General features: G+C 40.6%; 2 protein-coding genes and 1 long non-coding RNA gene across 3 annotated transcripts; 1 reads left to right on the top strand and 2 right to left on the bottom strand.

The window, feature by feature from the left end:
* Positions 1–764: 764 nt before the first annotated feature.
* Positions 765–7,255, bottom strand: LOC145551145 (uncharacterized). Its single transcript, XR_014086966.1, has 2 exons — positions 6,908–7,255; positions 765–6,697 (listed from the first exon to the last, which is right to left on the bottom strand). It is a non-coding gene; the product is annotated as an uncharacterized LOC145551145 (long non-coding RNA).
* A 1,282-nt stretch (positions 7,256–8,537) lies between these two features.
* Positions 8,538–14,436, top strand: LOC103462593 (tetraspanin-3-like). The gene is made up of 7 exons (XM_081605351.1): positions 8,538–8,699; positions 9,270–9,461; positions 11,440–11,514; positions 11,641–11,742; positions 11,867–12,019; positions 12,121–12,204; positions 13,358–14,436. The coding sequence occupies exons 1-7, from the start codon at positions 8,637–8,639 to the stop codon at positions 13,448–13,450; spliced, it is 762 nt and encodes a 253-aa protein (XP_081461477.1). The 5' UTR covers positions 8,538–8,636; the 3' UTR covers positions 13,451–14,436.
* Positions 14,424–25,534, bottom strand: LOC103462592 (proline-serine-threonine phosphatase-interacting protein 1-like). The gene is made up of 15 exons (XM_008405483.3): positions 25,210–25,534; positions 24,645–24,745; positions 23,696–23,770; positions 23,131–23,165; positions 22,925–23,031; positions 22,618–22,680; positions 22,293–22,382; positions 20,991–21,036; positions 19,829–19,908; positions 19,397–19,495; positions 16,408–16,504; positions 16,180–16,270; positions 15,944–16,032; positions 15,666–15,763; positions 14,424–15,574 (listed from the first exon to the last, which is right to left on the bottom strand). Exons 1-15 carry the CDS (start codon positions 25,240–25,242, stop codon positions 15,443–15,445), a joined length of 1,236 nt encoding a protein of 411 aa, XP_008403705.1. The 5' UTR covers positions 25,243–25,534; the 3' UTR covers positions 14,424–15,442.
* Positions 25,535–26,724: the final 1,190 nt, after the last annotated feature.

The following is a 26,724-nucleotide window of genomic DNA, read 5'->3' as shown; positions in this document are numbered from 1 at the left end:
ATTGTCTGAATCAACCTGTTAACAGGTTTGATAAGTCTACCCAGTCTCGTCCGTATCCCTTCCCCTGAAACGACTGAAGGAATCGCTGAAGGTACAACAGTAGCGATTGAGTCTCTTCCAGACACATGTGAGCCACTAATGGCCTTAGTTAAACCTATGGTGTCACTTTGGCGTAAACCTACGCTGACAGAGTCTGAAAGCCGGTCACTATTGTGATCCTCAGAGTGTGAGCTCTCTGATCCATGATCCGCCCCATCCAAGACCCTCCTATGGTCCCCACAGGCAGACATGGTCCCTCTACCCTGAACACTACTATCATTTCCTCCAATAGCTTCAGAATCACTAGCTACCATCACTTCACCTGCAGTCATCACCACACTAGACTCTGGGAGGGAGGAAACCCAGTGAGCTGTTCGAGTATCACTGTCCCGCTCACCTGGAACCTCATCATCTGACGGCCCACCCTCTGAAACTGTGTTTGAAAAAGAAGTCTGAGACACCGAATCATCCCATGATGGCAGAGGCAAAAAGTTTACAGGCATGATCAGATTCCTATGAACTGTCCTAACCCGTCCTGTGACAGGATGACGAATAACATAGGTGTTCAGTTCGCTGTTCTTATGAACCACAATGTAAACCGTGTCCTTCCAACGATCAGCCAATTTCCGTTTGCCCCGTTCCCCTTTGTTAGCCATCAAAACTCTGTCTCCTTTCTCCAAAGAGTGTCCCTTAACCTTTCGGTTATACACCTCAGCTTGTCTCAACTGTTGTTTCTCAGCGTGTTGCAGAGCCAAAGTCATTGCTTCTCTGAGATCCGTGCCCAATGACTGAACATACTTGTCCATGTCAGCAGTCTCTCCGTCTAAGAGGACACTGCCAAACATCACATCAACAGGTAACCTAGGAGTTCGCCCGAACATTAAAAAGAAAGGCGGCCAACCTGTTGTTTCGTGTACCGTGCAATTATAGGCAAAAGTCAGTGTGTTAAGCATCTGAGGCCATTTTTCCTTTGCCCGAGGAGGCAATGCACGGATCATGCTACCCAGAGTGCGGTTAAGACGTTCAGCCTGGCCGTTTCCCGCAGGATGATATGGGGTTGTATGGCTTTTACGAACACCGGCCATCTGGAGTAGCTCGGCAATGAGGGAACTCTCGAAATTAGCCCCTCTGTCAGAGTGAATACAAGCTGGAAACCCGTATATGGAAAAAAAATGATTCCATAACACGCGAGCCACTGATTTGGCAGACTGATTTGGACATGGGTAAGCACATGCGAGTCTGGTAAAATGGTCTGTCACCACTAGAACGTCGATGGACTTGTTATTGACATCCTCTGCGGACCAGAAGTCAATACAAACTAATTCTAGTGGTGCTGATGTCACAACAGAAACAAGTGGAGCCCTGGCCTCAGGTTCAGGTGCTTTGCTCAAGACGCATCTCTTACAATGACTCACATATTCTTTGACATCGTGTTCCATCGAGTCCCAGTAAAAGCGCTGTCTGGCAAGCCACAGTGTGCGCTGCTGACCTTGATGGCCTGCATCATCATGCACCCCTTTCAACACCTGACATCTCAAAGCAACTGGAACCACATATTGGAACACTTTCTTCTTGCTCACCACATGTTTAGAAACACGGTACAACACACCCAGCCGAGTCGTGAGTTTACCCCACTGTCGCAATGTACGGTTTGTCTCCCGCGATTCGTGGACGCGCTCACGTCGGGATGGTCGACTTCCCCTGTTCACATAAAAGGAAACCCGGTTGATCACAGGATCCTGACACTGCTTATCATACAACTCCTCATGAGTGAGAACAGGCAGTGGGCACTGCCCCACTGGCAACAGTTTCTCCAGCTGTTGTGTGTAGCAGGTTGCTCTCATTTCTGCACCTTCACTCCAACAACGGTGAGACTTAAATAAGGCTGACACCTCATCACGAGAAACTCTCCCACCATTGTCCTTAATGTCCACACTGCCTGTGACAGAGCCCTGGATCGGAGAGGTAAGTCTAAGCTTCCCATCCACAGACTCTTCCCGAGAAAGGCGAAACATGTTCTGAACATCTTCCACCAACAAACCCCTGGCCTCTTCCAGCAAAGTGTCATATGGAATTCTCGTCAAACGGTGCATCATCCTGTGCTGAGCAAATGGTTCCCTGCTCAATGCATCCGCCACAATATTTCGCGGCCCTGGAATATACTGAATGTCAAAATCAAAGGGGGCCAGCTTGGCCACCCACCTCTGTTCGCAAGCATCCAGTTTCGGCTTGGTAAGAATGTACTTCAGAGGATTGTTGTCAGTCCAAACAGTAAATTTATGCCCACGCAGCCAATGACTAAACTTATCATGAATAGCCCATTTCATGGCGAGAAACTCGAGCCTATGAGCTGGGTATTTGGACTGTGCATGATTCAAGGACTTACTAGCGAAGGCAATGGGCCTCGCAATGTTGTGGCCTTCTTGTACCTGTGACAGCACAGCTCCTAATCCGGAAGATGACGCGTCAACAGAAAGCAGGAAAGGCTTTGTAAAGTCAGGGTGGGCAAGAAGAACCTGCTCAGTCAACAAAGCTTTCAAGGTCCTAAATGCTTCGCTACAAGCTGGGGTCCAGTCAGCCGCGACAGGCTTACGCGACAAAGCTGGTTTCTTTTGGCCCTTGCCCCTCCGTGGCTTGGCCGTCCCTGTAGTCAGTTGGAATAATGGCTTGGCAATCACAGAGCAGTTCTCAATGTAGTGCTGATAATACACCACCATGCCAAGAAAAGAGCGAATCTTCTTAGGAGATGGCGTGGCGCCATCAGGTTCCATAAGATCTGCTTCTGACACACCTTCAATTGCCTGCACTTTGTCAGGGTCTGTTGCTATGCCGTCTCTCGTAACAATGTGACCCAAGAACTTGACCGACTTTCTCAAAAACTGACACTTGGATGGAGACAGCTTTAAGTTATGTTCTTTTAACCGCCGGAACACCATCTCAAGCCTTTGCAAGCTTTCCTCCTCAGACTTTCCGAAAACCAACAGATCGTCCAAGTAACAAAGAAGGCTTAAAAAGTTCTGGTCACCAAAGATCGTGAGCATCATTCGCATGAAAGTGGCCGGGCTGTTACACAGACCCTGTGGCATGCGGTTATACTCGTGTAATCCGAGAGGAGAGGAGAAAGCAGTGTATTTCTTATCATCTTCATGAAGTGGGACATTGTAATATCCCGAAGTCAAGTCCATTGAGCTAAAGAATGCGTTACCTCCCAAAGCTGCAAGGATGTCAGCTTGATGTGGTAAAGGGTGCGCATCTTTGACTGTACGGGCGTTCAACCACCTGAAGTCCGTACACAACCTCAAATCACCATTTTTCTTCCAGCAAAGAACGAGTGGAGAAGCATACTCACTGCTCGATTTTCTAATAATTTCACGCTCTTCCATGTCATCCAAAGTTTCTCTCAACTTTTGGTAGTGAGCAGGAGAAAGCCTACGATAAGGCAGACGAAAAGGGCGTTCATCTGTAAGTCTGATGCGATGGCAGAATTCGGCAGCCTTGCCGCAGTCCAATTGATGTCTTGAGAACACATCTTCATACTTTACAACCAAGTCAATCAGCTTCTCTCTCCAATGTTCAGAAACTTCACAATCACCGACAGACAGATCTTGCAGCCCCACATCCGCTAATTTGCCAGGTCCACCTGTTGTCTTAACACTGCAACATGACTCAGCAGTAAGGCTGCCGTGAGAGCTGCTCACCCTACCCACGTTCTGATGTACCCTCACCTCCATACCACCATCAAAGTCCTCCAAGGCAATGCATGGATACACATCAGCCACCTTAGCGTTCCTTCTCAACACAATCGGGGACATAGTAGGGTTGATGATCTTCACAGGAAGCCACCCGCCCCCCAAAGTGGAGCAACTACTCTGCCAACCATCACACTACGGTGCACGCAGCGTGATGTGCTCGGTTCAACAACAACAGTACTCCCCACAGAGAGTTTAGTCTTAGGTGGAAGGCGGCCCCACACCACATGCTCACTCATGGGCTCAAGAGTCACGGCCTTCTTCAGTTTGACAGTCCCAACTTTCTCTGGGATTTCCTCCCCCCTCCACCTTTCAAGATTGGCCAAAAATCTGACAAACTGACTGTTTGCATCCAGACAGGTAGAGTCCGGTCTACTCAGTACCCGCCAATAGGCCTCATCAGTCTTAAACTGTTTGATGAGCGGTTTCATCACATTGGTGCCAACAATGAGCTCATCAGCCTGACCTTCAACCACCAAAACTGGGACGACATAGTCAAACCCAAACAGCTTAAGTTGCAGTTCACAGGTGCCCACCGGAACAGTCTGTTTCCCACCACACCCAACAAGAACAATGCTAGCGGAAGGGATTACATCTCCTTTCATCACTCCTGCCTCACGTAGCTGAGGGATCATGTCTGCACGTACAGATGTAGCCATAGACCCACTATCTAACATCCCCCGCAGCTCAATCTTGTTCCCAACTAGCACCGTAGTGAAAAACAGGCCATCACTGATAGGCAGTTTTGCCACATTCTGGAAAATGACAGTTTGATCAGTAGATATTGTGTTGCAAGCCATTGTATACACAGTCTGGATGTCATCATCAAAATTGAGGGAAACACTACAGAGGCCCACACCATCCCCCGCTAAATGAGGGCCATCTAGTTTTCCTGAGGCGAATCAGCCCGTCCCTGGCCAATCGGATGCATTTGAGATTTCTGAGTTTGAGTACAGTGAACACTGATGTGCTCCGGAGAGAAGCATCGGAAGCATAATCTGTGCATCCTACAGTGTGACCTAGTGTCATGCTGCAGATTGCCACAAACCTGACAGTCCCGTGAGCGTCTAGAAGTCTGCTTATTGGACCTGTGGCTTATAGCCTGAGTGTTACTGATTAGAGCTGTCTCCAGCAGACTCAAAACCCTGTCCATTGTGTTGTTTTCAATTACTGTTTTGGAGCACTCTGGCTCTGGAACACATCTAGAAATGGGCAACACAGTTTGATCATTGACAGTCACCCCCTCGAGTGGAAGCTCGGTAGCTGCCCCTTTCTGTTTTCCGCGGCTCCGAACAACCGCATGGTCTCTTAAATGCTCATCCAAATGGTCTTGCACTTCACTAGCTGTCCAGTCGCGAGAAGGCTTGGTTTTAAAAACCAGTGCCAACTCTCTGTCAGGACAATGGCGAATAAACATTAGCACCAGATGTGAACTAAGGTCAGTCATTGATTCCCCCTTACTAGCCAAGCACCGTTCAGCAACCTCTGCAGCTTTGTTAAGCCGTATCCAGTAATCAAGAGGTCCCTCATTTGTGTATGGTGTGCTAGCGTAAAAGTCAGCTAGCGGCAGGTCTGAATGAATGGTGTCCCCAAAATGTTGTCTGAGAATACTAAAGATAACAGAAACATCTGCAGTCTTTGCATTACTACGCATCCAAACTTTAGTGACATCTCTTGCCCTCCCCATCAATCTGTTCATAACCACTTCTACCTGTTCAGCATTAGTGGGGGGTTTCTGTCGAAGGTAGGCCTGCATGAGATCTTCCCACTCAAAAACAGAACACTTATCAGATTTGTCACCCCTGAAGTAGGGTGGAACATCAACATCAGAGCGTAACAAAAGATTAAGTTTTGATGCATCAATAACAGTAGTACCACCTTGAAATGACTGTGAAGAGTTCTTGTTGTGATCCGGAGTTGAGTCGGGTTGAGGCTCCGAAGCAGTGTTCTGCATCAACGACATCTTGATGGACTCACCTATTTCTGACCCAATAGACCTGATTAGATCAGTTAATTGAGTGGAGGCAGTTTCTCCACCAGGTGAAAACACAGGAGAGGGTGAGACAGTCACTGGGCTCAAGCCTGGAGTGAAACTTAAAGGTTGACTAGGCAGTTCACCAACCCCCTTTGTCCTCCCAGAGCCAAAAAATGTTGTACCACAAACCCCTGGACTTCCTGGAGTAGACTGCATAGCAACTGCTAACTGCAAAACCCCTCTCCCTCTACCCATGGATAAGTCCCCATGTCTAGATGTTGACATGTTATTCACATACTGACCCTCCATAGGGAGACCTCACTGTTGTCCTTTATAGAAAAAAAACATGAACATGTCCAGAAGTAAAAAAAAATGGAAACGAAAAAATCCCAACCAACAGTGTCCGAAGAACTTCACAGTCTGCCCCAAAGTGCAGATGGAACCAGAAAGCGTCGTCCTGCAACACCGGTGGTCCGCTTCAGCTGACCAGACGACGGGTCACGGCACCAGTTTTGTAGCGTAGTTGAATCTGCGTTGTGTCTTGTGAAAATAACAGCCAGACAACAGCTGAGCTGAAGGCACTTTTAATGCTCCTGCATCCAAACAGCAGAAAATAGTGGTCAAAACAGGCCTTTTCTGATCAGTGCTCCACAGCGCCTTCTCCCACGGAATCCGAACAGAAAGAGCCTGAGCAGCGCGTGTGCAACTTATGTAAAATAACACATTCACCTTACAAAATAAAAATAATGGCAACAATAATTAGTAACTAAGTCCAAACATGAACCTTATACTCTTGAACAGTACATGAATAACAAAAAAAATAACAATTAGACAAAATATTCCCACCAAAAGCAATGAAACATCACATACCTGCATCCAAACAGCATAAAATAGTGGTCAAAACAGGCCTTTTCTGATCAGTGCTCCACAGCGCCTGTTTAACCATGAACAGTACTATTTTCAGCACATGGATGTAGCATTTTCATTAGCAATGTTTCATGAAGTATAAGAGCAGCTAAATGTCTGCCAACACGGTTCTAGCACTGTTTAGCAAGGTTTGAGTGCCCCAAAGCACATTATCTACAAAAACATATTACTTATACTTAAAATGCACTTATTAAACACAGAAAACAAAACTTCATACCTTCTCCCACGGAATCCGAACAGAAAGAGCGCGACGGAGAGCGTGGGAAAACCTTTCATGAACTATAATGGTATGACCCGTTAATTTTTCTCCTTAAACCCCGAATTAACACCCAAAACAACAATATATGAACTCAATATGTTCAATAGTAGAGAAAACAATTCACATTTTCATTGAGAACACACCACATTTAAATAAAAATAATAATTTTGAAACAGGAAGTTACCCGCTGTTTTGCAATGGATTTGCCGTCTTTTCAAAATAAAAGCTACCAGTGCTCATACGAGTTCCCACCGGAATAGCTTATCACTTGACAATCTAGTGTAACAACATCACACTGCTACACTAAATTGCGGGTTTGAATATTGCAATACTTTCCTATAACAAAATAGACCTGCAGAAAGAAATTACTAATAAAATATCTTACATATGCATAGTTGTATGCTCTATATAGAGATTTCCCTTAGCTTTGATTGTATACCTCACAATTTTGTAATTTATCATTGCTTATTAAACTCTGAAAGCTGAGTGGCTTTGTTAATATTCTGTCCTAGAAGGCGGTTAGATGTGTCCTTTATTTTTTTTGAGCACCTGCCCCTTTAGTGGTCTCTGCACGGCCCTGGGGTGCTATGTGGTAGCTCTTCCCCAACAGAAAAATATATAGTAAAAATAGAAATAAATCTATTTATCAAGGTGCAATAGAACTCTATCCAGGACATTGCTTTGATATTTTGATCATCCCAGATATTTATACAGCCTGAAATTGAAGCAAGAGTTTGCCATTTTGAAACAAATAGAACCATTTCTTGCATGTGTTATTATCACATAAACTTTTAGATGTCTTGATAAATGTTCTCAGACACACTGATATTCTTAATAAATACAGCACAAAAAATGTGTCAGGTACAGTTATGTTTCTGAACTGGTATGGTTAACAGTAATAAGGTTGCACATGATTTTCTGTAAAAATATAAATAATACAGTGATCTGCCCCACTAAACAAAAAATATGTGGTCTAATGTAAGGTTTCATTCTTTGGGTGTAAAACTTTAAAAAAATAAAGAGTAATTAATTTTAAGGCTTTTTACACATTTTCCAATACATCGAAGTACCTAGAGTGTGAGACTATTTTTTCTATCGGGATTTTGAGAATAAACTTTTAAAACACCGTTTCTGAAATGTTTGAAAGTATGTGTTACAAATTTACAAAGAACTTTTGCAGGTATTCCCGACTGCTTGAATACATCCCACTGAACAGGCAGCGTCTTTAGCAATGGCCTGTTCTGAATTAGATTCCTTGTTGAGGATGTTCATGCTGGACAGCGAGTATTCTAGCCATAAAATGACCACAGCATTTCATTTCTACAATAAAAAAAACATGTTTTATTGATTTATGTAATATTCTAATCTTCTGCGAAAGTGAACATTAAGTTTTTATGAGCCGAGTTCACTAAAAATAATAACTAAAACATGTTAATTGGGATAAACCTGCCCACATTTCAGTGCAGAAAGCCTTCAGGCTGTTTGTTTTGAATGCTGATGTCAGCATGAGCACGTGACCTCCAGCCTCTGTTTGCAGCGATTTCATTGGTCGAGCCCGGAGGAATCTGAACGGTGAGGCAGACCGAAGCCATTTTATTATTTTAACAGCAAAGGTGCAGGTGCACCGAAAATTGTCACCCAAACTAACAATAATTAAATAGTTCCTGTTTGAAGCGCTCGCGTTACAATGGGACAGTGCGGGATTACGTCGTCCAAAACCGTCCTGGTTTTCCTCAATCTCATATTTTGGGTAAGAAAACGACAGATGGTGGAACAATGTGCAGCATCCCGATGATGAGGCCGGGGACGGGGAGCGCTAGCAGGGCTGCAGACTGCGCCAGAGATGCGCGGCGCTGCGCTGTGAGGAAGCGCTATTTTATAAGGCGGGGCCCAATTGACGTGTTGCGAGTTTTAGCGTCACCGTGGGGTCGGTCGGGGTTGATTGGAGGCTCGGTCATGCCTTGGGCTGCTTTGTGTTGTGTTGATGCAGCTCTAGTCTTAGCAGCAGTGACGTAATGCATGCAGTAGTCACCGGCAGGTAGCGGCAGCTGACTTCACCTCTGGCATTATGTGATCCACAGCGCATAAAGGGAAATTAAGTGAAATAAGAGAGAAATAATCTCTTTTGCGTTACCTATTTTTTTTAGACTAAAATGTTGCAGAGTTGCTCAGTTATTATTCTTTTCGCATAACAACTATTTATCCATCCTCTATATTAGAGCAAATCTGTTGTCTGATTTATTATAAAATGCACAATATTTTTTTATAATAAAGTTTTTTGTCCTGCCTCTGACCCCTGTCCCTTTGTCTCTTTCTGCAGGCTGCTGCTGGAATCCTGTGCTACATCGGAGCTTATGTGTTCATCACCTATGACGACTATGACCACTTCTTTGAGGATGTGTACACTCTGATTCCAGCCGTGGTGATCATAGCTGTAGGGACTCTGCTGTTCATCATCGGTGTGATTGGCTGCTGCGCAACAATACGTGAGAGCTCCTGTGGCTTGGCAACAGTGAGTTTCGACAGCTTTGACTTAAAAAAAAGAAATGGCAGAAGAGATGTAAATGTTTTCATGTGTGTTTTGCGATGCTGATGAATAATGCTGATGGACTGGAACGGTAGCCTGCATCTTTTGAGTTTTAATCCTCAAAAAAACCCCAAATATATTCCTGAAGATGACAGCTTTATAAGATTTGTTTCCTCATTCAAGGATCTAAAGTCTGAACTCAACTTGACCCAGATCTCATTCTCTAATCACTTCCTCACGCTCTTTTCTGCACTCCTTCCCCGACTGCCGATTCCTCACAAATCCTCAAAATCTTAAAATGTAGTATTTTTTTGCAACCCATTTCCTGTTGTTTCCTGTTGCGGGCAGAGACACGTTTACGCTAACTCTAAGGCACATTACAGACATTGGGCCACCACTTCCTTCTTTTGTTGGTAATTTCAGCCTTTATTTGTCTAAGTTCCAAATTATTGTTGCATTGTGGTAAGTAAGCTTTGCATCGGTTGGAGAGCAGTGCAAAAGCGAAACTGCAAACACGTCCTATCCAATTATCCTCCAGCATGAGAAGGTTCTGGAGTAACTAGTTTAGAATATATGATTTGTACTGCTGGTCAGCTGGCTGAAACAACACTGAGTTTCTTTTTTACTTACAGGAACAATAACTTTTCCTCTTTTTGAATATTTCTTTTCACGGAAAATAAACGGGTTCGGAAATTCCACCACAAGTCTGCAGGCTCCACTCTAACAGATTGAATAATACCAGCTTGTTGTCTTATTTTGCAATACTAAATGCAGAATAATGCAGTGGTATAATATTCCACTCAATAAGAGCTATTAGACTTCAACTAAATTTTAGTGGGAGTTTAGTTGTTGCTTAGTCTACATATCAAACTGTAGATATTTGTAATTTCAGTGACATATTTAATCAGGTATTCATGTTAGTGATATTAAAAAAACCCACATTTTTAATTTAAGTTGTCAGTTAACTAAACTTATCCATACTAGAGTTAAATAAATTGACTGAATGATTATGTGTTTAATCATTTAAGCCTTTAATGACTAAGAACAGTTGAGAAGGGAGTGTTTTTTTGCTGAATTTGAGCTTTTAGTTTTCACTTAAAGAGTGAGAAAAATGACTGGCTGGTAGGATTTAGAGGCGGGGCTGTTGCTGGGTTATCTTCTGGTAATTCTGTTCCCTGGCAGCATTAAGTACCGCCTGAAGGTGGCGCAGTGGTTGGAGGAGCTCAGGGTCACTTTGCTCAAGCTTAAATGCAGAAATGAGTAAGGTGCATAATGTATAAAGCCTTTGATTGCTGAGAGCACCTCTGATTACTGCGGCTGTTTAGTCAACACAATGTGATCTTAGTAATCAGTGAAACACATGAAAAGAGCAAATGAAAATGCTTATTGACTGATTTGCTTATTTGCCTAGTGCCTTGCAAAACTGTAAATACCCTTCAGCTTTTTCACATTTTGCCACATTTGTCACCACAAAGTTCAGTCTAGTTTATTGGAAACCAACAGACAGACCATTGTGTTAAAGCGGAAGACAAATGACACATAGTTTTTTTTTTTTTTATGTCATTATATATATATAAAACCATCTTTTCAGCCCCCAAATATGATTCTTTGTAATACCTTTTGACAGGTATTATATCTTTTGGAGAATGTCTAAAGTAGCATCTTTAACCCTGATGTCTCCTAACTACATTGAAGTCGTCGTGTCCGGTGAGGCTTCACATTAGCTGCTGTTCAAACGTCTCATACAGACAGGAAGATTCCCATGAACTTTGCTGCACTTGCTTTTCATCTTAGAAAAACCTATCAAATTTGATGTGTAAACATAAAAAAAATAAAATAAATTAGGTGTCTGTACATACTCCAGTTTTGTTGTGAGAAATAATTTGAAGTTATCTGGAGATTTCCTTCTCCTTTTGTTCAGATTCAGTTGACCAATACTATTGTTTGCTTCTCGCCATTTCAGTTCGCGGCGATCCTCCTGCTAGTGTTTGTGACGGAGTGTGTGGTGGTTGTTCTCGGCTACATTTACAGGGCGAAGGTAAGCACGGGCTCGTTCTGCCACAGACGGGTTTCTGTAGGTGAAAGATTGCCTTTCTCACTGCTACACTGTGGATACAGTTGAAGGATATTTTGCTGATAATCTGTGGCTGTCTGACCACGGCAGGTAGAAGATGAGGTGAATCACTCCATCCAGAAGGTTTACAACGAGTACAGCGGCCCCAACACGGATGCTCCCAGTCGGGCTATTGACTATGTGCAGAGGCAGGTGAGGAAATGTGCAAAATTTGGAGGACTTTATTAGTTTATGAGCATTTTATAGACAATAGAGAAGTAAAAATCGAACATTAATGATTTTTTTTCTCTTTTTCTTCTTGATTATTTGTCCCTAGCTTCACTGCTGTGGTATCCACAACTACTCTGACTGGAGAAACACACGCTGGTTTAAGGAGTCTAAGAACAACAGCGTCCCAGTGAGCTGTTGCCAGCCCAACATCAACAACTGCACCGGCACTCTGACCCGACCAGCGGATCTCTACCAAGAGGTACACACAAGAACTAATTACGTTTTCCGTCCAGGATGCTGCTAGGGAAACACTGCTGCATGTAAAACCTCGTGCCTCGTGTCATTTATGTTCTCTCCTAGGGCTGTGAAGCACTTGTGGTAAAGAAACTGAAGGAGATCATGATGTATGTCATATGGGCAGCATTAACTTTTGCATCAATACAGGTAAGAGGCACAATGCTGAAAGGGCAGAAACGTCTAAGAATGACTCTAAAATGTCTGTTTAAATGTTAGTCTTTGTGATGTACAAAAAACAAAACCGCGATAAATCTTTTCAAAATGTTCTCCAGGTACAGTTCATCTACAAAACACAAATGTGTTGGAATACAGAATTTAGCTCAGAACTCTGGCATGACCTTTCACCAACTGCTGATATTGTTCCAATTCATCCTTGTCTCTAAAGTTACCCCATGTTTCACTGGGGCTGTACAGAGGTTAGGCACCACAACCGCTGAATACTGAAGACTCCCTCTAAAAAACTCTTCTAACTGCCCATTTTAGTAGTTTAAATACCAAATATGCATTGGTATCCATTAATATGCACAGTGTAAACCATCAAGCACTCTTATTTGTCTCTGCTCTTGGGGGTACAGCCAATCAGCTCAAAGGAAGATGAATGGTGCTGTTGGGTTAGCTGCTTTGCAAACGCCTGCCAATAGCATGTGAAGTAACATTGCTCCCGAGTATTTCAGCATCCCAAGCTGGGATTAACGTCATCTAATATTTTAGATATGCTCTATGAAAAAAATCTATGTCTGGAAAAATTTTCCATGAATAATTTGAAATTGGGTTACACAGAAACAGATTTCTGGAAATCCAGCGGGGAAAACCGAACAGCAGATTTTTGTGGTTTTTTTTGTTGTTTGTTTTGTTTTGTTTAGGTGAATTGTGGACAAAATAATTATTTGTGGAAAAAGTTTTGAAATGATTTATATTGGTCTCGGTTTTCACATCACAAAAAACCTGGTGTTTCATCAGGGGTGTATACACCTTTGCGAGCTGCCGTATATTAGCCATGATGTATTTTATGTAAATCTTTTGAGTTGTCCTTTATTTCCTATTCCGTTTTCAAGGATCCAGACTTTATGTAATATCTTAAAAATAGCATCTCAGGAACGACATCTGCAGTTCTAAATACAATTTAACATGACCTCTTCTAGTCCTCCTCCTTTTTTGTGAAATAATAACAACACAAAACATAATTTAACTTTAAATTTTTGCCTTTGTTTTTTTTCTTTTTTTTTAAATAATCTGAGTCAACAAAAAAAAACAACACGGTGGTAAAATGTGTGTGAACTTCTGCGTTTCCTGTCTGCAGATGCTGGGCATGCTCTGTGCCTGTGTGGTGCTGTGCAGGAGGAGTCATGATCCGGCCTACGAGCTGCTGGTTACCACCAACAGCTACGCTTGAAGGACACGGCCCAACCGCTCTCAGTAAAACAAAACAAAACAACAACAAAAAAAAATACAAAAAAAAAAAATGTCCAGGAGCTTCACCAGACATGTTCACACTAGATTCAGCCGTAGTTACTCAAGCTCAAGCACACCTTGCACAGCTCATGAAACGGTAGCGAACACTGGCGATGAGGTTTCAGTGGGCGATGGCTTCAAAAAGAAAAGTGGTTATTTATTAACATGCTCTCTGAGTTGCAGTTTTGTCTTAGTCTATAGAAGCCAAAGCTGTAAATGGCTGACAACTCAAATTCATGTTACAGATATTTTACTTGTGTTGAAATTTCAGTTTATTCAGTGATCATGATGATGAAGAGTTCTTAGAGCTCGTCTGTGAAGATAATGATTGTGAGTATTGTAAGGGATGTTTGCACAGTGACCGGAACCCTTGAGACTCTTAGTTGTTTAGTTGCATAAGCTATTTCTCGACTTCTATAACCATACAGTAACTGTTTAAAATCTTTGACTATAAGTAATATTAAAAGCAAAGTGATTTTTTTTTGTTTGTTTTTATCTGTTGTGTTGCAGCTACGTATTATTTGTTCTCAGATATTTAGGTTGTAGCTAACGTATTTTCTGTTTGGGTGTAGATGTTCTCTGAATCAGGCTTCACTAGTGAGCCGTTGCCAGTATAAACTGCAGTGCCATTTGTACCATTCATCAGCAGTGTTACATAAACGCTTCAGTGTGCATTCAGCTTGTTAAATTCACAGGATGACTTCAGTTTGTTTTCCTAGTTAGAAACCTGATGCGAAGAACTATGACATGTTATTTTATACCATGTTTGTGATGTCGTGTACTGTTTTTTTTTTTTTTGTTTTTTTGGGCTGCTAAGTTGATCCCGTAGATATGACTAGTGCTACAAGAGAAATGTGAGGCACTTAAAGAGTTGTGTTTGACTTGAGAACACACTAGAAACGAATAAATTCAAATATTTAACCTGGACTGCTTTTATTTGCCACCTCATTCACAATATATTATATACATAGCAAATGCATTTAAATAGGAAATGAACTATGTGTGCAGCAAGACATTGGTTTAAAGGATTTAAATGTTTAAATATCCACATCATTGTTCATGTATTCACTTTCCCCACAAGTTAATTTGTATTTCTGTTTTAGACTGTCGAGACAGGCAAAGCTAATTGCTGATAGAAGTGCAACCGATTCAGACAGAGTATGTCTAAGCAGAACACAAAAGAAAACAATACAGCCATTGGAAATGCTCAAACATTCACCGTCTACTCAATACGTAATTTAAAATACCATAAGTCAAACCTCACTTTCTTATCTTGTACCAAAATATCAGATCTGCCTTTATGAGCTTTTAACACTTCCTGAACACATAGTTTTAAAACCACCTAATAAAAGAAAGTAGTTTGTTTTTCCAGCATTAGTTCAAGCACACTATTGTTGCTAAACAGCATAAAACCTCCTTAATTAGTGCAGCTAGCTGGATGAAAACATTATCTGAACACAGAATGCCCTGCCCAGTCGGGAAATGCGTTGGGCCTTATAAGTTGTGTTGCCTAAATGGGAATTGAAACTGTTTAAATACATTTCCTCTGTAATTTCCTCACCCTTCTACTAAATATTTTTTATAAAATCTGCCTCTTAAAAGTGGTCACAGTCGTAGAGCCTCTAACCATAAAGCTTAAAGATGTGTCTGAAAAAGGAGACTTAAGAACAGAGGAGTGAGTGAAATATGCGGCTGTCCTGACATGAGGGCCCCAAGTGGTCTTGACTGCCAGACTAAATTAGTCACATAAATAACCTTTCTTTGTTGTTCAGGGATAAATATTTGCCCGCAGTGTCTGGGACTTGGCTCCTGTTTTTACAGCCTGTAAACAGGTTTCAGTCACGTACATAATCATATTTTTGATTAAACTTATGTCAGGACTGCAATAAGGTGTCTAGGAGCTGGAAACTTGTCTGTATAGTTTGGGTTGGAGTTAGATTTTGTCCAGATAGTTTCCCGGCACCAGCCCACTGTACCCGTTCCTCTCCACTGTCCACCAGCCATCTTCTTCTTTCACCAGGACCTGAACTATGTCCCCTCTGCTCACAGACAGTTCGTCTTGCTCCTACAAATCAAACAACAAAATAAATAGAATTGAGCAACTGTTATACAAAACTGGTTGCAGATCAGTTTTGTTTGCGTCCTACGAGGATCACCTGTGCTGTGTACTCATAAAGCACAACATAGAACTGTTCGTCCTCAGGGGCAGAGGGTAATAAAGGAAGGGGCGCATATCCATTATCATTTGTTTCGCCTGAAAAAGAAGAAAAAAATTACAAATGAAAACCAGAAAACTTAACAGAAATAATTTGCTGTTTTTTCTTTTTTGTTTGGTTTTCATCGCAGGATTTAATTTACCGGTAGATTTCCTAATGCAAACTAACCGATGAGAAATCTGTTTTAAAATGTTTGCATAAAAATAAACTGCACTTACTTTCTGCAACAGACGGCAGGGTTGGCCGTGAAGCTGTGGGGCTTTCGGTATTGATGCTCGCAGACCTTCTGAGTAAAGACTCTGAGCTCCTGTGTGATCCACATAAACACAAAAGACATTTAGGAAACACACAGTGGCTTCCTCAGATTCACCAAACCGACACCAAAAACCTGGCACTGGATTAAGGCGGTTTAAAGGGGCCCTGCTTTGCTTCGTAATCCTATTAGGTGTCGTACCTTCTTGACATGTCTTCTTGAGGAAAAAAAGCTTGCCCGTTGCTGTTCCTCTTCATCCCAGCTGAGTTGCAGCTTTCAAACACTATGGGATCTGTTAAAAGAAAAGGGAAGTTGCCCATTTGAGAAGTGTCGACTGTTTTCTTAGTGAACTGAGAGAAAAAAAAGGTCAGAAGTGGAGCAGCACAGAAACTCCTGTTCAGTTTGTTTTGCCGCTTCTCTCTAACTCACCTGGTGGCTTGGATCCCGTCTTTTTCATCTCTATAAAACAGTTGTTGTCCGTGGTGATGTCACACAGCTCCAGAAGCGTCCTCACCGCCTCGTACAGCTGAGTTAGAACAAGCAGGAAGTCAGAACTGAGCCATGCATCAGTGTGAACCAACACGCTCTGTTGGGGTTTTTGTTTGCTAAAACAGAGCGAATGTTGTAACAGCTCAGTGTATTGTTACACCAAGTGCACTGTAATGAGAATATATCTTTGGCAATTATCCAGACTTAAGGTCAGTGTGTTTTTTAATGAGTCCTCCCCCCCATTAGGCCACAGCATTGGCTAAAGAGGCTGCTGCTGTTCCACTGATAAACTTATTCTAGAGACAGACAGGTTTAAAATGCAGTGCTTTGTGTCCAGGATTTATCCTGCTCATAAAGCCGGTTAAAATAACTGCATTCAGTACCTTTGAAATACTGACAAAAGTTCTGTCTCATAGAAATTACTATTAATATTAATAAAATTGTATTTAATTTCATGAAAAAAAACTTGTCAAGGCCTGGAAATCAAAATTTTGGATCTGAGTGGTAACCTACATGATATTTTTAAACACTAATACATGCAATTTTGAGTTTTTAATATTTCCTTTGTAATTTTTTTTTTTTCACAAAAGCATCTTGGTGAATGTGAGATTGAATAGTGGTTTTTGTAAATAAGAATAATTAAGAGTGTGACTTTGAGCCAGCATCATTCAGACACATTGTGGGTAACGGTAAAGTTTGACAGCTCTTCAGACTGAAGCTGTGAGATCTAGGTGCAAAACAGAGCTAATATGACCTTTTAATAAACTTTCACAAATTAAATACAGGTTTTATGGTTCACAAAATGTGATCATAGCAGTGTTTATGAGAGAGTTTGGTGGGTCTTTATGTAAGGGAACGGCTGAGGTTGTGCACCATTGTAAGATTGGGCCTCTCATAAATCTGCTGTAGTGGAGAGACAGAAGTGTTCATACCCCTGAACCTTTCCACATTTAGTGGAAAGGTTCCACTAAATGTGGAAAGGTTGTTAGGAGGATTCTGTGCCATTAAACCAACAGTAAATGTGTTATAAGCATGACATGGAAGGAAACTGATGCATGGTTTTCTGAAGTTTTTTTTTTTTTTTTACAGATCTAAATCTGAAATTCTTAGCATCTATTTGCATCCAGCCCATATTATTCTGATACCCTTAAATAAAATTCAGGGCACATAACCTCCTTTAAATGTCACCTAATTAGTGAGTCAACCTCTGTTTAGAGTAATTTCGGTTTAAATACAGCTATTCTGTGAAGAGTTCAGAGCTTTTAACATCTCAGAGAGCACTTTTCAATCCATCACCCAAAAATGGGAACTGCAAGACTGCACATCTATGAAGACTTGACAGGCAGGGCAAAGAGGCCAACGCAACTTTGGAGGAGCCGTTAGGTGGGAGAATATTAATTGTACCGTCTACAAAACCTACAAATTTGGAAGAATGGCAAGAAGGAAGCCATAGCAATGAGTGTTTAATGCATTATGCATAATGGGACATAAGGAAAACTTAATAAAAGCTGCTCTGATCTGATGAGACCAAAATTACACTAGCTGTACATGAATGCTGTGTAACAGAAAACTAACTCTTCACACTACCCTGAGCACACTTTGCCAAAAGTAAAATATAGTAGTTGGGCTACTCCGGTCAAGAAAGCTGATTATTAATGAGAGGATGGTTGTAGCTGAATACAAAGTAAATACAAAAAAGACTTATGCTTGCAGTGGAGCTTTACCGGCTAACAGGACAATGAGCTTAAATAATGCCAAAGCTGCACTGGAATGTTTTGATTACAGCATAGTCATGTGTTAGAATAGTCCAGTCAAAGTCCAGACCTAAATCTAATGCAGAACCTGCGGTTAGACTTGAAACTTGCTCTTCACTGACATTTTCCATCTATTTTGCCTGAGCTTGAGCTAATTTGCCACAAATAATCTACAAAGTTCAAAGTTCTAGATGTGGCCCTAGCCGTGCAAAACATTGTGAGATTTTCATCAGTGAGGAATGTTAAAAGCTATGCAGTATTAGTCTTTTCACAAAAGATCTCCATAAAATGGAATTAAGATTGAAACTGTAGTGAGACAAAATGTGACAAATATATTAGTAAAATCCTTTATACCAGTCGTGTCAAACTCCAGTCCTCCAGTCCTGCTGTCCTGCAGTTTTTAGATGTGCCACAGGTACAAAACACTGGAATAAAATGGCTTACTTACCTCCTTCTTGTGTAGATAAGTTCTCCAGCACCTTGCTACTGATCTAATTATTCTACTCAGGTGTGGTGCAGCAGAGGCACATCTAAAAGTTGTAGGCAGTGGCCCTCCAGGACTGGAGTTTAACACCTGTGCTTCCTACCAATTGCAGTGGTAGAGAACTAATGACTTTGGCCTGTTTTGCAGGTACATGACTTGGGGTCCATTGATTTACTCATGGCAACTTTGTTAGCCAAAGCAATCAAGAGCTGAGTGGAAGCCCATCTGTGTGACAACTAAAACTTTGCCCAAATTAGGTCACAGAAAAAAGATCACAAACTCAACAGCAACCCTACCACACAATGCCTGAAATAGAAATGAATTAGGGTGCTGCAATGGCCCAGTCAAAGTACATACCTCAACCCAATGGCAATTAGTTATACAATGTCAGGAGTATTATGAACAAAGGTGCAAGAAAACGAACATAATTCCAGCACAAAAATCAGAGACAGATCAGGTATCATAGACGTCTTCAAGTCACTGCTACTGAAGGAGGAGCTACAAGCTGCTGAATCATGGAGTAAGTTTTTTTTTTTTTGTCAACACCACCTTCTGCATTTTACTTAAAAAGGTAATGAACCATTTGCTGGTTGAAGATTCAGTAATATGCAATGTGTAAATATCCGTTTTGTGAAATCCAAGCAGGACACCTTTTGGTCATTTAATTTTTGATTAAAGTAGAATAGATTACCTCATCGTCCTTGACACACTGCATGGAGAAATGGTTGCAGTGATCCCAGAGGGCACACCTCAGCATGTTGATCCGGTCTCCCTCCAGCTGCTGGAAGACCTGAAATGCAGCCGACATTTTTTTTTTTTCTTTTGTAAAACGAGGAACAAGAAATGAGGAACAGGAAACTTAAAGAACATTTTTTCTAAAACACCCAAGGTACCATTTAAAGTAATTGTGCAAATAATATAGTTTTTCTATCAGAATAATTCATAACAATTCATTCTGTCACGTTGTGTGCAACATGAAGTAAACTCCCTGCCTGGTCAACACACAGAGTGTTTTATTTCTGCTATAGGATGTGGTTTGAGGTTCAGTCTGGGAGTTAAGATCTTAATGGTGGATTAGGAGAAGGTTAAAGATCTGCTAACAGGAATATGCCGTCTACTGTACCTCACATGTGCTTTTGTGGGTTTCTTCCCAGTCTCGACGAACGGTTTCGAGCTGATCGATGTTGGTGAGGTACATTCTCTCTGCAAGGAAGTCAGAATGTTATGGTGGGTGGTGGTTGAAATCAAAACTATGGAATGAAACATGCAAGCACACTGAACACATTTTCTTTTTCTAAATTTCCACTATGTGGAATAGACCTGAGCTTCCCTCATTTTAATTATATTTTAGTTTAGTGGAGACTTTCTTGGGAATTAACTGACTTTGTCCAAGAGTAGTGTGTTATATTTCAGCAACAATAAAAGTAGACAAGGCAGCAAAACAATAATGTTACTACATTATGTGGCCTACACAGTCATAATAAAGACTGGCTTGACAGTTGTGCAGCAGGTGGTCACTGACAAGGAGGATTAGCTACAAAGATCACTATTAAACAAGCTGGCAGATCCCAGAGTGCTGCATGCAATAATATCAATGGAAAGTGAAGCGTATGGAAAATGCACGGTAGAGAAAGGTGCACAAGTAACAACAGCAGACAACAACATGCAAATGAGCACAAAACAATGCAAATGAACTAAAGTTTAGTATACTGAAGTGCCACAAGTTGGTTGCATTCTCTGACAATGCAACAAATGGAGTCCTAGCCAAGTATATTTAGTACATACACTGTACAACAGGCCAACATTTCTGTGTTCAAAGGCATTTTCAATGTTAATATTTAAGGTTTTGTTTTTTTTTAGAAACTAAATTTTTGTAATCCATAATCACCAGAATTAAAAATAAGCACATAAGAGTTTTTAACCTAAACCTGCAATAGCTGGAGCAGCTGAAGCACTCTTGGTTTTCTCATGTCCTGTGTCAGATCGCTGCTCTCTTCCTGTTTCTTAAGGACACTCGTGTCAGAAACTGTTGAGTCGCTTTAGGTAGTTATTCAAAGATGCCACTTCTTCTTTTCTAATCTGCGTTTTCAGTTTCCTTAATTTATGAAGTAAACGCAGCACGATGTGCAACACTTTGTGGCAGATCTCAACCAGTTGGACTGAAACCAATGAATGAAGCGAACAAAGCACAAAGACAAACGTCACCGATGGCTCTGAGAGATTATAAGAACAGTTACTCTGCTGCTAAAAAGTAGAAACGTCAAGTTATGAAATGTGACTCATACCTGCTTCGGTGGCAGCTTGTCGACACTGTTTGACCTTGTGACGCACCTGTGAATCAAATTTTAAACAGGGACGTTATGAACATGCAGCCTATTTGGGATTTTAAAGACGACCTGACAGCTGACAGACTAAACAGAATAATTAGCTTGTGAGTAAATGCATTCATAAGGAGCTGACATGTGAATTCACATGACAATTCTGCCCTCTGGTTGTTTCCGTCTCTGTTTTTCTTGCAGTTGTTCTCTGAAAGGATTGCTAACACAGATCCTCTGCCTCCATTTAACCTCATCTCTAGTATCCTCTTCTGTCATAACAGCCTTACCTGTGGTCTTACACCTTCCCACCTACTCGGCCACTGCATTTTTTGTCGTGCGACATCCTACATACTGCGCCTTGCAGAAATCTTAACACCTCTTGCAGTTTTCGCATTTTGTCACATAAATACAACAAACTTATCATTTTTACTACTTTTTTTTTTATCCTAAACTGACATATAGTATGAAATAATGCATAATTATGAGGTGGAAGAAAAAAACTATATGTAATTTTCAACATTTTCAAAGAGTAAAATCTGAAAAGTGTGGCATGTACTTTTTATACCCTAACCCTACCCTGAGTCAATATTTTGTGGAGCTACCTCTTTTTTTAAGTACAGCTACATATTCTGAAAAATGTGTACGTCTTTGTACAGCAATATGCTGCGATCCAAACCTCTCCATCGTAACTCTGGCTATAGATTTGTGGTTGAGACTTTAATCCCAGTCTCAAGTCTTTTGCAGGCTTTGTAAAATGCTTTTTATATTAAAAATATTAAAAACTAACTGTCTATTCAAGACCTATCTGATGTGTTGCTGTGGTCTATATGATGCTTTTTTTGTTCACTGATGTTTTTATTGATTTAATTGGGATATCAGATATTTTGGACAAAACATTAATGTGAAAATCATTAAACCTTCCACCACAAAGTAATGTGGCATTTTGTTAACCATATTTATATGATGAAATTCTGGCAACCACAGCCATAAATTAGAGATGTTTGGGGTTTTTTGTTTGTTTTTTTTCTTTACAGTGCAGAAATGACAGCAAGATATTTTCACCTTTTCTTATCTGGTGACTTTATCAGAATATGAACATAACTGAACTCATCATTGATTATCATAACCAGGGAAAATGTTATGTTTGCTTAACAATTTTTGATTTAAACATTTTCCGCAATCTGTGTTTTACTGTACTAGCTGCTATAAGTCTTAGCCTTACTAGAGAAATGTTGTATATCAGTGGGCTGATTCCTGTCTACAGGTTACCTTTTCAGTATTTTTGGCTGGAACATTTGTTTGCTCAGCTGACTCTGCCTCGTCAGCTTCTCTGCACTTTACTTCATAGGTCTTTTTAGACTGGGGGAAAGAGAAACAGAAAGGAAACACAACAGCTAACCACAAGAACAGACAGAAAGCTTATTTTGTGATTTGGTTTTGTTGTATTGATGTAAAATTATATGTTGTTCTCGCATTTAGAGTTCATTACTCCTAGAATTTTGCAAGTTAGCGTGACGAGTAAATGTAACTTCCCAGAAAATAAGTTTTCTGAGTTTACTGATTCCCACTTTGAGAAATCATTCTAGTGTCTTACCTCCATGGTTTTCTTGTACAAGCTGACCTTCTTCTTTTGAACTTTCTCCATGATGCTTTCAAACTAAAAAAACAAAAAAAAAACAACATATTTTCAGAACCTAAGATTAACCTGTGCTAACTAAAATGCAGAGAAGAAACAGGTAGTTACTGCAACCAGCTAAGTTCGTGCAGAAGGATTTGAACGGCGTTGGAGGAAACAATTAAGGGAAGTGTCAGTGACATATTAATTGGGTGGCAAACATTTCAACCACTCACATGTCAGATTTTAGTTAGTCAGTTGCTAGGAAACAACTTTCACCCAGTACCTTTTTCTTCTGCTCTTTTTGACGTTCTCGGAAAGTCTCAATCTTTTTCACCTCCTCTTTCAATAGATCAGATAATTGGATGTGAAAGTTGCCAATGTTCTCTATTTCTGAAATAAACAGAAATGCAGAGAGCAAAAATCAAATAGTTTCACTGACGTGTCCTGGCACAACCTGGCAAGGTGATTCTGCAGAGAACACAGACTTACGGGTTTTCAGTTGTTCAAAGGACGCTCTCAAAGTGCTGGGAAACAAATCAAAGTAATGATTATGAGATTATTTGGTCAAGCCATGTAAACATAGCTTGAAGGCTGACATTTCAGGAAGCATAAAGTGCAGGTGAATCAGAGAAAAATAAGGGGAAGGTATAAACTGCTGTCTCTGAAACATCCTTGGCTTTGGTTTATTCAGTTAGTTGGTTACTTTTTCCACTGCTGTTGCTCACAGCGAACAGGAAACTGATATGTAATGCCTTACAGTACGCAGAGAGACAAACTGTCAAGTCGATACCTTCACACACATGCACACAGACACGGCTACGCTTTTTTTCTTTCTTTTGGGCCTCACAGACCCATGCTGTTCTAAAAAAAGAATGTGACTCAAAGGTACGAGCCGGGGTTTTGTATTTAGTGTTACTGGTCAGTTCCTTTAGCATCCATATCTATCACTAACTGCTGTGACACTCTGGTTTCATAATTACCCATGGTTAATATGTCAATATGTGCTGTGCTCGGTTTACCATTGATTTTTTTTTTGTTTTGTTTGTTTGTTTACCTGATTTCTGTCTGTCCTCCGGCTTTCCGAGCAATTGTCACCAGTTCCTTCCCGTACTTTTCCTCTGCCACTGCCCTGTGTAGTAAAACACATGGTAACTTCAGTAAGAATCAGAGAACTTACACTTGGTTTTTATCAAGCTGCACAACCTGGCAAAAATAAATCCGATGCACGTTGTTGCTTCACCTTTGTGCACGTATTACTCAAACGCGTAGTTATATTATCTGTCAAAAGTGAAGTTAAATATAGGTTGTTGTATCTATTCATTTAAACCTGACGGTTTCCTTAGAGAGAATATTTGTTATGAAATGATCATATAAACAGAACGTGACCTTACTGTGTTACAGCTTAAACCGACATGTATTTCAACCTGTCCATTTGATTGGACTGTTTTGGGTTGATGTCATTATGCTGAAATCATGTTTTCTTTTTTTATAAGATTCTGACCTCTTTTGTCCTGCAAAGTATCTTGAGATGTTTGTTCTCAATTGCTGAATTATAAATTAACAAAGCATCTGAACTGAAGTAACTGGGTGTTCAGTTTTGCATCTCACAGTTATAATGAGCTCTAATTTAACATTTTAAGTCACGCATCACGGGTTGTATAATTAATGTGTATAAAGTGCGCTGCTTTTACTGTAGTACACGTGTGAGTTATGGTTTGAGTTTAGTTGGTGTGTGATTATGAGTCATATGCTCCTTTCACTCAAAGGAACAGTTCTGAATCCTTTCTTCCATATATTTTGGAAGTTTTTTATTTTATTTTTTAATTAATGTGATAAATACAAAGCTGAAACTGCTAAAGTGATCAGATTAACAATGAAAGCAAAGTCTTGTGAAATATTGGGTATTCTTCACAGTGACTAATTAAAATGAGATCATTTTACAGTCTCAGGAGTTTTAATGGGTGCAGTTTAGTTTCAATCACTTGAAGAAAAATAAAATCCACCTCATCTTCAAAAGCTCCTCCATATCTTTGCACATTTGCCTCCCATCACGGAGCCTCTGGATCACGGCGTCGTACCCAGCGTGGCAGGTGAAGTCTGAGCTCTGCGTTCAGAAGACAAGCTGAAGAGAAATGCTTCAACAAAAAGCAAAGCTCAGCTGCTATTACAAAATCTCCCTTCTTTTTTTTTTTTTTTTACTTGGACTCTCTGCGAAGTAAAAATGCAGAACTAACATTTGTACTTGGTAAAAAGTAGAAATATGTCACCATAGTTGCCACTTTCCTGAGTTGTGCTTAGACATTAACAGTAAAAGTCTCAATTACAAAGTTATTTGCTACTATTGGAGCAAATAGCTTTGGTAATTTTAACTTCTCTATGTGATCAACATCAGAGTTGTAATGATGTGATCATTGCTCTTTGTGCATTTAACTGTTTAGGATATTTTACATGCTATAAAAATGCAGTGCAATTAATTTCACATAAAAATATCAGAAGCTGAAAAGGAAGCATAACTTAAATCGTCCTTCTCTGTCTTAAGCAATGACAAGCCCACAAGAAGTGACTTACCCAAAACGCGTCTTTAAACATCAAAGGAGCCATCTCAGCAGCCACTTCCTCAGTTTGCCCTTCGCTTATTTAACTTCTTATTTTAAACAAGGATTTGTGTGTTTGCAGCCTACAAGCAGCAGATTGAGGCTTTGAAGACCCTCGGCAAGATAATCTGCGTTTAAAACCTACAGAAGCCCGAATGTCAGCGAGTCATTTTGGGTGTTCTGAATGAGGAAGAGCTGCGTCCCATGATGTCACTGACCACAGGCAGTTCAGCCCCCCCTCCTGAAATGTAGTTTCTTTTACTATCATTTGCTGTAAAAAAAAAAAAAAAAAAAAAAAAGATTGCATGACACTGTGCAGTTTCAAAGTTATTAGGCAAATATCTGTGTTTTATCAATGCGTTTAATTCCTTCAGTGTTGCTTTGGTTTGACCATTAACAATATAAAAAGAGAAAAGCGTATACTAAAGGTGTAGTTTCACTCAACTTAAATAACTGTAGTTTTATCACACAAGGCTTTTTAGGGTTGTTTTGCTCCTGTATGTGTTTTTTTAATTCAAAGTTTATGGCTCAGACAAAAGGAAATACTATCTTTTTACAGGTACATCTCACTCAAATCTGATATCATTGAAATGCACATTCATTTCAATAACTCAACTCAAAACGTTAAATAAATATTTAACTAAATTTTAAAAAGTGATTTTTAATGCAGTAATGTTATTTTGTTGCCATGTTGTGGCCATGTTGCAGCCCAAATCCAGTCCTCCTGCAACTTCCATTCATCTCTTCTCCAACACACTTGAACCAACTGGCCGGATTTCCTCATCAGCATTCAGTCATTCAGCTCTTCAGGTGCCTGGCAACAACCCATTCGTTTTATTTAGGCTTAGTGGACAAACAACGCATCTAAAAGTTGCAGGAAAGTTGATTTTGAGGACAGAACTGGAGTCTATACAGTCATGGGGGAGAGACTGCTGTCTTGCAAGTTGTCCAGCAGCCAATCATTGAGCACTTCAACCAGGCTCACAATGGTGAGCTGAAAAGTTTGAACTAATATCATCAGAAGCATAGATCATTTCATAAATTCACCAGTATTCTATACCTAAATCTACCAGGGGGACAAATAACTTTTTTTAAACATCTAAATACAATAATACTAAAATTATTTATGTATGATAACCCAACTTAATTGCCTTTCCTTTTCTCAAAGTATTTCTTAACTCATCTGTTTTTTTCTGTAATGGCCACAAGAGGGAGACATAAACCAGAACATCAAAGCCGGGCCTGACAACATTAGGATCAAACCCACCTTTTGCACAGAGACAATAGTTCCTAAATCTCCAAGGAGGGATGGACATCAGAATCCCAGAGCTCCTCAGTCAAGCTCACAGGAGTACAAATCTGTGCCTCGGGCATTTTTCAGGGAAGACACCGATCCACGTGAATGAGCACACGGAAGCATCTTATTGATTTTCAAAGTGAGGAGGAGAAGGACAGACAGTGGCGTCTCTCACCAGCCGCTCAATGAGAT

Source organism: Poecilia reticulata, chromosome 3, assembly GCF_904066995.2.
Source record: "Poecilia reticulata chromosome 3, P_reticulata-male-v2, whole genome shotgun sequence".
NCBI classification, from domain to species: Eukaryota; Metazoa; Chordata; class Actinopteri; order Cyprinodontiformes; family Poeciliidae; genus Poecilia; species Poecilia reticulata.
Note: the sequence above shows the minus strand (reverse complement) of the source record. Positions and strands in the feature narration are given on the sequence as shown.

Excerpts from the sequence above, each read along its gene's own strand:
- LOC103462593 (XM_081605351.1), top strand. The coding sequence starts at position 8,637 with ATGGGACAGTGCGGGATTACGTCGTCCAAAACCGTCCTGGTTTTCCTC. Across the intron at positions 9,462-11,439 it reads GCTCCTGTGGCTTGGCAACA|TTCGCGGCGATCCTCCTGCT; the intron begins GTGAGTTTCGAC and ends TCGCCATTTCAG. Across the intron at positions 11,743-11,866 it reads TTGACTATGTGCAGAGGCAG|CTTCACTGCTGTGGTATCCA; the intron begins GTGAGGAAATGT and ends ATTTGTCCCTAG.
- LOC103462592 (XM_008405483.3), bottom strand. The coding sequence starts at position 25,242 with ATGGCTCCTTTGATGTTTAAAGACGCGTTTTGG. Across the intron at positions 24,746-25,209 it reads TGTTTAAAGACGCGTTTTGG|AGCTCAGACTTCACCTGCCA; the intron begins GTAAGTCACTTC and ends TTCTGAACGCAG. Across the intron at positions 15,575-15,665 it reads TTTATGAGTACACAGCACAG|GAGCAAGACGAACTGTCTGT; the intron begins GTGATCCTCGTA and ends TTTGATTTGTAG.